A 12,265-nucleotide genomic window follows, 5' to 3' on the forward strand; every position below is an offset into this window, starting at 1 on the left:
CCTTTAAAGTGCATGTGAAGCACATTTCCCCCTCAAAGAATTCTGGGCCCTATAGTTTACCTCTCCCAGAGTTACAATTTCCAGCAACCCTCAACAAATTACAGTGCTCAGAGGGAAACCGTGTGTTTTGAATGTTCTTTAAAGGCATAGCATGTACACAGTTTTAGGGAAATGGTTCGTTGTACTTCTAAGGAAATAAACGTCAATGCATTGATGTGGGAAATACAGATGTCCTCCTGGTCCTTCCATTGTCTGGAAGGTGTGATATCTGGGATATAAGAGTAAACTACCCATTGAGACAAGTAATCAAACAATGCTTCTCAGATTCTGTTCTTAATTTCCCTGTGCTTATTCATAATATACAAGGGATGAATATTCTCTGAAGCACGAGTTTGAAGCTTCTGTGAGATCAGGTTGGACAGCTGCCCCCCCCCCCCTTAAGCCCTCATAACTGTGGAGGAGCTGCTGTGTTGTATTAAACCAGTGATCTGAAGAGAAATGTGTCCTAAAATGACCTTGAGACAGAATGCCAAATTGCTCCACAGATGCTGTCTAGAAGCATCCAGTGTCCTCAGTGGCAGTCAGATACTTACTGCATTGTTGGGGGTCACAAAGTAAATGTTTGCCTAAGATTTTGAGGGTACCTGTTCTTCCTCTGAAGTCTCAGAGTTAGCATTAAATGGAGACACAATTTTGGTAGGTGTGGACCTGTGCTACAGAGCTCAGAAAGATTTCTGCTGGAGAAAGTTCAGCGGCTATGTTTTGCTTTCATGCTCAGATGATAACTGATTGCCACACTGTGACGGAATTTTCCCTCTAGCTTGACCGTATGGTTCGTTCTCCTTTTGCTTTCTACTGTCATGCATGACACATCTCATTTACTTGAGCCATCTGGATGCGCTTTAACTAAAGGTATTCCTTGTCCTACATTTACCTCTGGCTTCTCTTCTCCATATGTTATATGGCATTATCTGGAACCAGGAGTAGGGTGGCTACTTGCATATCACACACACATACACAAGAGGGAAATGCATCACTTTTAAAAGAGAGGAGAAACTGGAACACATTTGCATAAAAAGTGCACATGCTAAATGCTAGGCATAGATAGAAATTTAAGACAATTACTGTAATTTAAATAGAAATGCAATGCATCTCATCCTGGTTGGGCAGGCAGGAAGAGTCAAACCAGGTGGCCTGTGTAGCTTACTCAATCTGCTATCCAGGTGTTGGCAAGAGAATCCTAGACTCCTCTCTTTGTATGGTTCTGTATCTTTAAACTGGACTTGTAAACAGGGGCAGTCCTAGCCAGTTTCTACATTCGTTCTACTTCGTTCTACAGACAGTGTTCTGGACACCATAAATGTATTTTGATATACAACAAGCTGACCTCTTTCTAGGTAGAGCAATGCCAATATAACAGTGGTGCCTTCTAACCGTTTCAGTTATAAATTGTGTGTGCTCAAACCCTGCTTCAAAATCCAAAAAAAAAAAAGAGAGGTATTGTGATAAAGTGTAAACTATCTCCATTCCTTACAACCTGCTAGTGTTGTGCTGTATTGCCTTATGAGTGAAATGGTGGGTTTGAATTGTCAGGTGCCCAGTATAATTGCTATAGGCCCAGATCCAACCTGCTGGCCATCCTGGCTCTGGTCAACAGAAATTAGCATTTTGAGATTTGCAAGGTTGTGCGTTTTCTGCACAGTGTGGTGAGTAACTGTTGTAAAGTACTTAGACTTGGCCTAAGAAGATCTGGGTTCAAATACCTGCTCACATGAAACTCACCAGGTGGCCTTGCCTCCCCACTCTGTGTCTGTCTGTGTGTGTCTCTCCGCAAAACCTACCTTTTGTGAGGATGAAGCAGGATACCCTCACATGCTCTGTCCTAACCTGTGTAGTTGAAGACTGGGCCATAATTGTTTAAAATAAATGAAACTTTACACACTTACACACACACACACACACACACACACACAGAGAGAGAGAGAGAGAGAGAGAGAGAGAGAGAGAATATAAGGGTAAGAAATGGCATTTCTGCACTGCCATTAATACTTTATACATGTAGAATTTTTTTAATCAAAGCTGAAATTCTCTGGGTTTCATATTCTGTACTGGAATATATGTTTGGCAAGCATACAACCTTGTGTACAAATGACCCAGCTGCAATGCAGGGAGTGAGCTTCTGTTGCCGTCACCTCAGTCCCAAACCTGCCATTCTGATTTTATGCCAGTTTGCTATGCTTTGGTTTTCTTCACTGCAACCTCTCTCCTTGCAGGCGTTCTACTGATTTTGGCACTGACAGAAGAACTCGTGTTTGCAGTTCAGGCACCGTTTCCCAGCTTGGCATCATCTTGGAGCCTCCTGACAGACAATAGCAATATCTCAGCTATGGGGATGACTCCTGGACACAAAGGCCGTCACACCACCGAACCCTTGCCCACAGCATCCCTTACAAACTTTCATCCCGCTAGCTCAGTGGAGACTTACACTCCTTCTATTGGCCAGAAGGAATCAACCAGCAGCCATCCCATTGGCAACAAAGAACCATATCACTTAAACAACCAGAGTGCTCTGTTTTCCGGAAAGACTCTCCCTCAAGTGAATGTCTCTCAGGTTGTCAACGGCAATTCCACAGAATTTACAAAGCCTTATCGAAAGACGGGACAGCACTCTCCCCCGACTGTGAGGAACTGGTCTCCAGATCATCCCTTTCAGTCTCAGTCCACAGCCCACAGTCGTAGTAATGGCACCATGCTGGTAACCACAACAGACTCACTTGCATCTTTTCACAGTGATACCTTGGGAGGCCTTAACACGACAGGGAAGGGGAGCTCATCCGAACTGGTTACGCAGGAAACAGGTCTCGCCACCCCAGCAAATGCCCCATCAGCTGCTCCTGAAATGGTGACAGTGCCTTCTAAACCCCAGCGGTATGGCATATGGGATATTCTGGGCAAAAATGACTCTTGGGTACCCTCGAGCCAAACTACAAACCAGGGGCCTTTTTTTGCCAGCCCTGGGACTGCAACAGCAGCAGCATTTGGTCACTCTGGTCAAACGGGCATTGATGCTGATGTTTCTTCCTTGCATACAACAAGGAACCCAAATGAAACATTTACTGCACTGAATCCCTCTGGCCATGCCAGTTTGCCAAGCGCAGAGCCCTCCACGTGGATGCCGAGTTCCACTTCAACAGCAACAGGAAACTTCCTAAACAGATTGGTACCCGCTGGGACCCGGAAGCCTGGTATGCCAGGGAACATTTCTCACGCCTCAGAGGGAAACAAGCCCCAGCACAGGGCAACCATTTGTCTCAGCAAAGTGGATATAGCATGGATCATTTTGGCCATCAGTGTGCCCATATCCTCATGCTGTAAGTTGACTTCTTTTTTTGTCATACATTCTGTGGTAGATGTTTGTGATACTCCATCCTTGTGTTATGTATAGCTAATGTAACGGAAGAGCCTTGAATGTTCAGGTGCTTGAAAACTGGATGCTAGGAATTGGATAGTAGCTTTTTTTCCAAAAGCAAGGCATTTCTACATAATTGGGTTTGCTGGTAAACCGTGCCTTATACAGCTGACTGGCCTGTGTATTTTGCCTCCTATCTCAGGTTCAACAAATGCTAGAAAGGTACTCTTTTAGAATGAAAACTGATGATCTGGGACTTAAAAGTCTAGCGCTCCCAATGAACTATATCACATATAGCATTAAGAAGGGAAAGAGCACTGGCTGAATTACTTTTCCCAGTTGGTCATGCAAACACTGTTGGGTCTAATTAATTTTTCTCTTCTACTTGATGAATATTACTTCATGGGAGTTAATTATAGCTAGTACTAGTCCATCGGGGAGATTAAGGGATTTGGTTGTGGAGATACTTGAAGCACTGCAATTTCAGTTCTCCCACACCAAACTGAATAGCAGGCTGTGGAATTCCCTATAAATGGCTGCTGGGATTTTAGTCTCAATTGTCATTACCTCCCAAATCATAACATCATGGAGTGTGATCCGGGCTGGAGATGGAACATGTAGTGATGTCTGGCCTTGCAGATACATTTAGTTTGTATCTTCTGCAAGACTGAGAGTTTGCCAGGATGGACTGAAACAGTGATCTACCTCTTCTGCGGCATAGCTTCATAACAGGGATGGAAACATAGATAAGTGGCAGAGCACAGTAAGCGCTACCTGTTTGTCTCATTCTGTGTGGCTGATGAGGCAGCTACATCCTGCTCACTTTATGTGAAAGGAATTGCTACTCTTAAGAGGTGGTAGTAGTCTAGACAAATATGTGCCATGCTTTGTTCACTTTTGGATCAAGAGGCAACCATGTCAGATCCCAAAACAGTCTTAATATAATGCCAACAGCTGAATGGTCCAGAAGTATTAACTCAAAAATTTAAAAGTCAACAATTCTCTTTGGCTTCTGGCTCATTCATAGTCCTTGAAGGGTTTGGGTAGCGGTTCAAATGCTTCCCAACTTCTCTTGTCCAGATAACAATGGGACAAAAGAATATGCCACGGACAGCAATGTTTTTTTGTGTCAGTTCAACTTTTTTGAAAGCTCTTTTCTGTCTCCAGCCTGTAAATGGCTTTTTGGGCCAGATGTTGCTGTATTAACATATTTCTCAAGTCAGCAGCTGGACTGTTCTGTTTGACTTTCTGTTTCTCTGAACAGTTCGTTCTCTCACGAGCTACACCCTTCCTGTCCAATTGTAATTCAGGGGATGGATCGCTTCGCAAGGCAGGTGCCATGCATGGTGCCGCATCAGGATAATAAGATAATGACAATAATCATAGTATAATCTTTCCTTGGCTCTGCTAACTCTGCAGGCTGCTTCCCCATCATCTCTGAAGTTGAAAGGCATGCATTACATACCAGATGTGGTACAAATGCCCACCCCGACAAGTCACTTTTCTTGTCATGGTAATGTGAAATAAATTACTTGCTCCCCCTGATGGACAGACCAGTTGCAGCTCCCTTGTACATGATCCCAAGGCAGAATGCTTTGGTTTTCCTGAAAATATGTTCTTGCCAAAAGAGTGCAATTTCATATTCAGCATCGCAGCACAGCTGCAACTGTAGGCTCCAAGGCAGATCACCTGACAAATGGGTCATGTAAGTAGGGAGGTTGCTGCCACCTTCAGGACACAAGGCAAATAGAGTCAACCTTTTGTCTGACCAATTTGCAGGTTTATTGTTGCGCACATTTTTTATTTTTAAAGTCTACATGGTAGCTACCAGTCAGCACGTTAATGGCACAGGAAGCAAAACATGACACAGTAAATTTCAGTTTATTTGACTAGCAGGCAGTACATCAAATACAGTACAGGATTATTGTGACAACCACTATGAAAAATAGACATATAGGTGCACAAATGGTACACAGCTGTGCGACTGTGCAGTTAAGGAATTCTTAGACCCTGAACTTAATTATCGGAAGAAGGGCATCTAGATATCAATGTGTTAGTACTTTATGTACTTCAAACTGATAAGACAGCCCTACTGTATCTGGGGACTTTCTTGCTCATTCTGCTGTGCAGGGCCCTCGACTGATTCATTGTTACATCCTCATGTTTATATCCTACCTCTCTTCCAGGGAGCTACTTCCTCTTTCCATTTTTCCTTGACTATAACCCTATGGGGTAACAGTGTGCCTAAGACAATCCAGTGCGAGTGTGCCACCTTGCACAACATCACACCCTGTGGCATGTCGGCACGCCCAGGGTGGGCTGACATCACTCGTGCATGCCCCACGGCTTGCACGTGACACAAGAATGCCCCACAACATCTGCACATGGCCACCAGGGAATTATGAGAGGGCCCAACCGCCCCCTTGAAAATTTCCCCTCCCGGCCCCCGCTAGTTGGTGCGCCTGATTCACAGCTAAACAAAGGTTTGAACTCAGGTCTCTCAGGTCCAACACTCTCAGCACTATATACCACACTGGCTTGTCTCAAATTCCTGCCCTGTTGATGCCAGTGGTTGCGATTCAAATGGAGTCCCTCATTGTGTTGATATTTTAAGACTGCAAGATAAAATTTCCTAGGAAACATGCCTGCCCAGATATGGAAAGTCAACATTTTACTGACTGGTAGCCTTAGAATTTCCATAGTTTGGTTGGGTTTAGCATTTTGCTAGCTTTCCAACTGGATCTCGCTCCTACAATAGTTTATCCAGGTGCCTCTGTTCATGTTCTGCTTCTTGTCCTGGTGCCTTTTTAAAAGCTCACACAATTGAGAATAATACCACATGGCCATTCTCTAATCAAATTAAAGGGTCGTGGCAGCCATATTTCCACTTGAAAAGAAATGTGGCTAATCTTCCCATCACAAGGAAGTGGGGGGGAGTGTGGGATTAACTGAACAGTGAAATTCTGTATCAGTGTCCTTTTGCCTGCGCAATTCTAGGCAAAAGGGAATAAAGTATATAGAAATCAGGAAGGTGGAGATTTTTTCCCAGTGTTCAGCATAAGTCCCCGTATCCATAAATGTAACCAAAGAATGGAGTTTCAGAAGAAGCATTTTCCAGGGTTAAAACAGCACAGGGGGAGGTACAACCATCCACAGGAATTCTCTCTTTTCAGAGTAAAATCTACAGAGTCCCAGCCAAATCATGAGAGCAGCCAAATTGTGAGAGACCACATCACGCAAAGCACATGTTCAGCCCATTATTCTCCGCTCAAGCCAGTTGGTTTGGCCAGCCAGGGAATGAAGTAGTAGTTCCCAAAATCTGTGTGGTTTTGACCAATGCATTAGGAAGTACAGAGAAACCCTGGAAAATATGTCCTATATTTAACTAGTACTTACTGTACATGCTCAGCAGAGAAGCGCTAAGTGGCATTCAGTTCTTAACCATAAAAATGCATTTTCATCGTGTCACAATTCCAGTGGGTTTTATGTCCTCCTTGCTGCCTTGAATCATTTGGGGAAGAGGGAGAATTTGTAACATGAAGTAGCAAAATGTTCAGCACAATCACTTTGAAAAACTTCTCCAAGCTCTTGGAATCCAGACCTTTTAAGGAAAAAAGAAACCTACTGCTGCAATTAAAGGCTGATGTGATGAAAAAAAGGAGGGTGGGAAAGCTGTAACTTCAATTCATGACTGTGAATTAATTTAGCCATTAATGCTCATGTGAAATGGAGGCCAGCTTGGGGTGTGGAAGTATCAGTAGAATACCAAAGATACATGTGGCGTGTTCCTTTGGATCCTGCTCTAGCTCATACAGTGGTACCTCCGGTTACCAACTTAATTTGCTCCGGAGGTCCGTTTGTAACCCGAAACCGCTCGTAACATGAGGCGCGCTTTCGGCAATGGAGCCTCCCGCTGCTGCTGGCATGCAACTTCCACTCGCATCCCAGGGTGAAGGTCACAACTGGGAGCATCTACTTCCGGGTTAGCGGAGCTCGTAACCCGCAGCGTTCGCAAGGGGACGGTACGTAACACGAGGTTCCACTGTATTTCACATCCTCAGAACACTTGAGCCCTCCTCCTGCTTTTATTAACTCAGTATATCAGCAATTGGTTAAGTTATGATTGGGTTTCTCACCACCACCACTGAAATTCAGGAGAAGCGTCTGGCCCTTCTTAGCATCTGAAGGATAAGCCTTGCCACTGAGATAGGCTGCAGGTGAAGATCACCATTACAGTACAGCTTTAGTATGGTGTCTTCGCATGGATTGCCTTCTATGCAACCCTGTGCTTTCTCTATCCAACTCACTTTGCAAGCCTATTTATTCGGAGATAGATCCATTTTGCTCAATGGGGCTTATTCCCTAGTAAGTTTGCTTAGGATTATAACTTAGATACATGTCTCTCTCCCCCCCCCCCCCGCAAGACATGTTTAACCTTATTTGACGCTCACACTCACTTAGCGTGCATTTGCACTTTGGCTCATAGGTCAGCAGTGCTCCTTTTAAGTAGTGAATGCAGTTTAGATGTGTTTTGACACTGCAATGGAAGTCAGGCTGCCTCAAATTGAAGTGTATTGCCACAGAACCAGGAAGCAGCTTTTATACTTATCTAATTCTCCACACCACATTAGGAGAGGTCTGCAGCAGCTGCTTTCATATCAGCCAGCATGATCCATATCAATGGAGGAAGTGTAAGTCAGCTACTTTGACATTCTGCAGATTGCTGTCTAACTTACCTGGCTGCCCTAGAAATGCTGATGTAGGAAGACCCAGAGCCATCAAGCTAAGTGGATTCAGCTCTTCAGGAGTGAGCCAATTCCTGGTCACACAGGTGTCTCTCCAGTGACTTCTTGGGGACCACCAAGCCGAAGTCTTTCTCAGCCCTGCCACTTTAAATCTGTAATTGGAGAAATCCAGAATTACATTCTTAGCCATGGTTCAAAGCATGTGGTCTGCCACTGAGCTGTGGTCTCTCCTGTGAAAGACTGGAGCCTATATTGGGAATTTCCATTGGTTTGAAACATCCAAGCCTGTAATATGATGCAGCTCTGTACCATTTACTTTAAAATCACTTTCCATTTGGAAACCCTGCGTGGTAAATTACTGGTCATCTAACCCTAACTAACCAATATGCACCCCACACATGCAACTTTCATACTTTTAAGTTTGGGGTTCATGTTTACTGCCATTCCACTTGAGAATAAAAAACAAAGCAATCACTGTGTGGCTTAGATGCAACGAATCTGTCTTTCCAGCCCACCGGAGGCAAACCTGATGCTTTTCTGGCAACATAATTTGACGAACATCAAACCTAACATTTTCCAAAGGCTTACACAGAGATTTAGCTGCAAAACCTCCATCCACCATAACACAAGCCGTGTAATTAAGTATCTAAGCCATTCAGAATGGTCTGTCTAGGTGAAAGTACTTTCAGATACCCTTCCCCCCTCCAAACCCTCCACCTCCGCCTAATATAGGGATTCTTTGAGGGCAGAAGAAGAAAGCACACAAATCATCTCTATTAATAGTGATCTGAATTCTCAGAGTGCTGTTGCTTATGAACCCAAAACTGCACCATCTACAAAAGACAAGCTATGGCTGTGTACTATTGGCACACAGTTTGAAGGGACCATGAGGGTCATTTAGTCCAACCCCGTGCAATGCGTGGTAAGTGACTTGAGCAGATGGGTGTGACTTAACGCAGTGGTTTATGAAGATGGGGTCTGACCTCGGGCCAGTCATTCTCTCTCTCAGTATAACCTGCCCCACATGATGATTGCTAGAATAACATGGGGAGGGGAGACCCATGTAAGCTGCCTTGATCTCCTTGGAGCAAAGGCAAGATGTAGTTGAAAGGGCATTTCCTAAGAACCCCAGGCTGTCATTCCAAATATTGTTGATCCTGACTCAACAGCGACTGCATAAATAAGCCCTGAAAGAAGATCAATTCTAGGGGATGAATTCTTCTCTAAGTGGGCACTTACGTACCAAGTGCTTTTCATTGCCACCCTGGGACTTCTTGCCTACACATCTGTTTGTTTGCTTGGGGACTAAGATTTGTACAGTAGGAATTAAATGAATGGCACCGGATAAATGGAAGCAAAGAGCCCGTCTTAAGCATTGTGGTAGGCGTATAATAGCCTGCAATTTTGAATGTGACAGGAGTAATAACTATATTTCTATTAATTCAACAAAGAGATTTGTAGCAGACATACACCTTTTCCTTTGAATAAAGCAGCAACTAAATCAACTGTTCTGATTAACAGCCCCCCCCCCCCCAGTGCTCCCTGTTACTTTAAACAGAACTCTGACCTCCTACGCACTGGTAAAACGTCCATAATTTATATGGTGAGGTGGGAAACGTTCATTTGAATCCCTGATGAGCAGTGGGGTATAGTGGTTATTAGTCCCAGACTATGACCTGGGAGCCCAGAATTCAAATCCCAACTCAGCTACAAAGTTCACGAGGTGGCCTTTGGCCAATTGTCACTTCTCAGCCTAGCCTACCTCAGAGGGTTGTTTGTGAGGATAAAATGGGGCTGGGGAGGCCCACGTATGCCGCAAGGTAGCTCCTTGAAAGAAAGGTGGGCTAAAAATGCCATGCATAAATACAAAGAAACCTCCTATCACATGTAGTCACAGTGGCCAACTAAATGCCGATGGGAAGGTCACAAGCAGAACCTAGTGTGCAACAAGACTTGTTTACAGTGGCTTTAGTCGTCAAACTATTCGAAGCGTCTTTGACCTACCAGCATTTGCTCCCCCACCCCCACCCCACCAGCCAATATTTTTCATTTACAAATCTAAGATTAAAATTATGGCTCTTGGGTAGTTCTTGAATTGTTTTCCTTGGACAAGCTCCTAGAGAGAAAGGAATCTGCCTTTTTCACAGGGTCTGTTTAGTCTGCCCATGTAACTAACAGCCTAGGTGTAGGATGTTGCATCAAGAATAGATGTGTTTTATATGCTGTGGACCCGTCCCTAAAGCTGTTTTTTTACCACATCTTTTCTTTGAAAGAGCAAGTATGTGGTATAATGGTTAGAGCATTGGGCTAAGCCGAGTAGGGGTGGGGGCAGTACTTGGGTTCAACTTTACCTTCAGCCTTGAAGCTCACTGTGAAATTTTGGGCCAGTCACTGTCTCTGAACCTAACCTACTTCACTGAGCTGTTGGGAGGGTAAAAGGAGGTGGGAAAATCATGAATGCTCCTTTGAGCTTCTTGAAGGAAAGACAGAATATAAATGTAATTAAAAAGCTTCCATAATCACTATTTTAGATAATCGGTGTACAGAACAATGCACAGTTATGGTTCAAAAGTTTCCCTGGAGTAAGCACTTCTGTTTGAAGGCTCTCCTCCCAGAATTCAACCCATTATTTCCCAGGCTAATAGAGACCCTGCAATTTGGTTGCACAAGTGAGAAACTAGAGTAACATAGGGGTCACCCAACCTGGCACCTGTGGGTGCTCATGTGCCCAGAGGCCATCACTGGCACCCACAGGGTCCAACTGAAATTAGGCTTGTAAAAGCATTCTCTTCCAGCCATTAGACAGAGGGTCACATCCACACCATACATTTAAAGCACATGGCTTTCCCCGCAAAGAACCCTGGGGGCTGTAGTTTGTTAAGGGTGAAAGGAATTGTAGCTCTTCAAGGGATAAACTGCAGCTCCCAGGATTCTTTGCAGGGAAATCCTGTGCTTTAAAGGTAAAGGGACCCCTGACCATTAGGTCCAGTCGTGACCGACTGGGGTTGCATGCTCATCTCGCTTTACTGGCCAAGGAAGCCGGTGTGGCCAGCATGACTAAGCCACTTCTGGCGAACCAGAGCAGTGCACGGAAACGCCGTTTACCTTCCCACCGGAGTGGTACCTATTTATCTACTTGCACTTTGATGTGCTTTCAAACTGCTAGGTTGGCAGGAGCAGGGACCGAGCAACGGGAGCTCACCCCGTCGCGGGGAATCAAACCGCCGACCTTCTGATTGGCAAGTCCTAGGCTCTGTGGTTTAACCCACAGCGCCACCCACGTCCCAACCCTGTGCTTTACATGGGCATTAATTTGACTTTAAATGTATGGTGTGGGTGCGACATGCTGCAACGTGTGTGTGGTGCCCACGACAGCTTCTCCTATTTACGTGTGTGCCCAGAGGCCCACTGATTGTTACAACCAGTAACAAAGGAGAAGCTCACAGTTGTGTTTAAACTTCACTAGATGCAGAAATGTCTTGCCAGCATCGCCCAACAGGAAACAAGCCTCGAGACTTTTAGCAGCGATAGCTGCTTCCTGTGCCCGTGCTAGTATGCTAGCGTTGATTTATTTATCAAATTTCTGCCCAGCACTTCTTCCCAAAGGAGCCCTGGGCAGCAAACATATCTATAATAAACAATACAATGAAAAATAAAATAAAAACCTATTTGAAACATTTAAAAGCTGTCAACGCAACATCTAAAAACAGTGAAGCACAATCAAACATGCAACTGATCGTGTGTCTGACTTGGCCTGCCGAAACAGCAACATTATCACCAGGCATTTCAAAGAATCCAATGATAGCACTTGCCTAGGGAGTTCCAAAGCACAGGTGCTGCCACACTAAAGGCATGACACCTGATGAGCATCACAGGAAGACGGTAGGCAGGGCAGAGATTTAATATTGTGCAGCTAACATGCAGTTCCTACCCATATGATTTTCCACAGCTATGCAATGCAAAAGAGGATGACTAGCCTAGCGAAGTGATTATGACTGGCTTAGATGAAATTGCCCAGATTTTGAAGCTTTTTCAGTAGTAATAAGAAGATAAGGCATCTCTTGATCCAAATCAAAACAGATACGATTATGCCAGCACTCTCTCTCAGTAT

The 12,265-nt window shown here is 44.5% G+C and overlaps 1 protein-coding gene and 1 long non-coding RNA gene across 9 annotated transcripts in view; one reads left to right on the forward strand and one right to left on the reverse strand.

The window, feature by feature from the left end:
- The window catches only part of TMEM108 (transmembrane protein 108), a 198,721-nt gene that overhangs the window by 182,505 nt on the left and 3,951 nt on the right, over nt 1-12,265 (forward strand). For 3 of the 4 annotated variants that reach the window (XM_079947373.1, XM_079947374.1, XM_079947375.1), the window contains one exon: nt 2,274-3,371. The exons of the other annotated variant lie outside the window; for it this stretch is intronic. In XM_079947373.1, the coding sequence (XP_079803499.1) occupies nt 2,274-3,371 (1,098 nt within the window). The remainder of the gene's footprint in view (nt 1-2,273; nt 3,372-12,265) is intronic. 4 annotated transcript variants of the gene reach the window in all.
- LOC307199541 overlaps nt 5,168-12,265 on the reverse strand; it is a 36,689-nt gene continuing 29,591 nt past the window's right edge. For 3 of the 5 annotated variants that reach the window (XR_013832020.1, XR_013832021.1, XR_013832022.1), the window contains exons 3-4: nt 8,146-8,306; nt 5,272-7,010 (exon numbers count right to left, since the gene is read on the reverse strand). This is a non-coding gene — a long non-coding RNA (uncharacterized lncRNA). Of the gene's footprint in view, nt 7,011-8,145; nt 8,307-12,265 lie in introns of all 5 variants that reach the window. The other 2 variants (XR_013832018.1, XR_013832019.1) reach the window with 1 other exon arrangement.

Source organism: Podarcis cretensis, assembly GCF_951804945.1.
Source record: "Podarcis cretensis genome assembly, chromosome: 12".
NCBI lineage: Eukaryota > Metazoa > Chordata > Lepidosauria > Squamata > Lacertidae > Podarcis > Podarcis cretensis.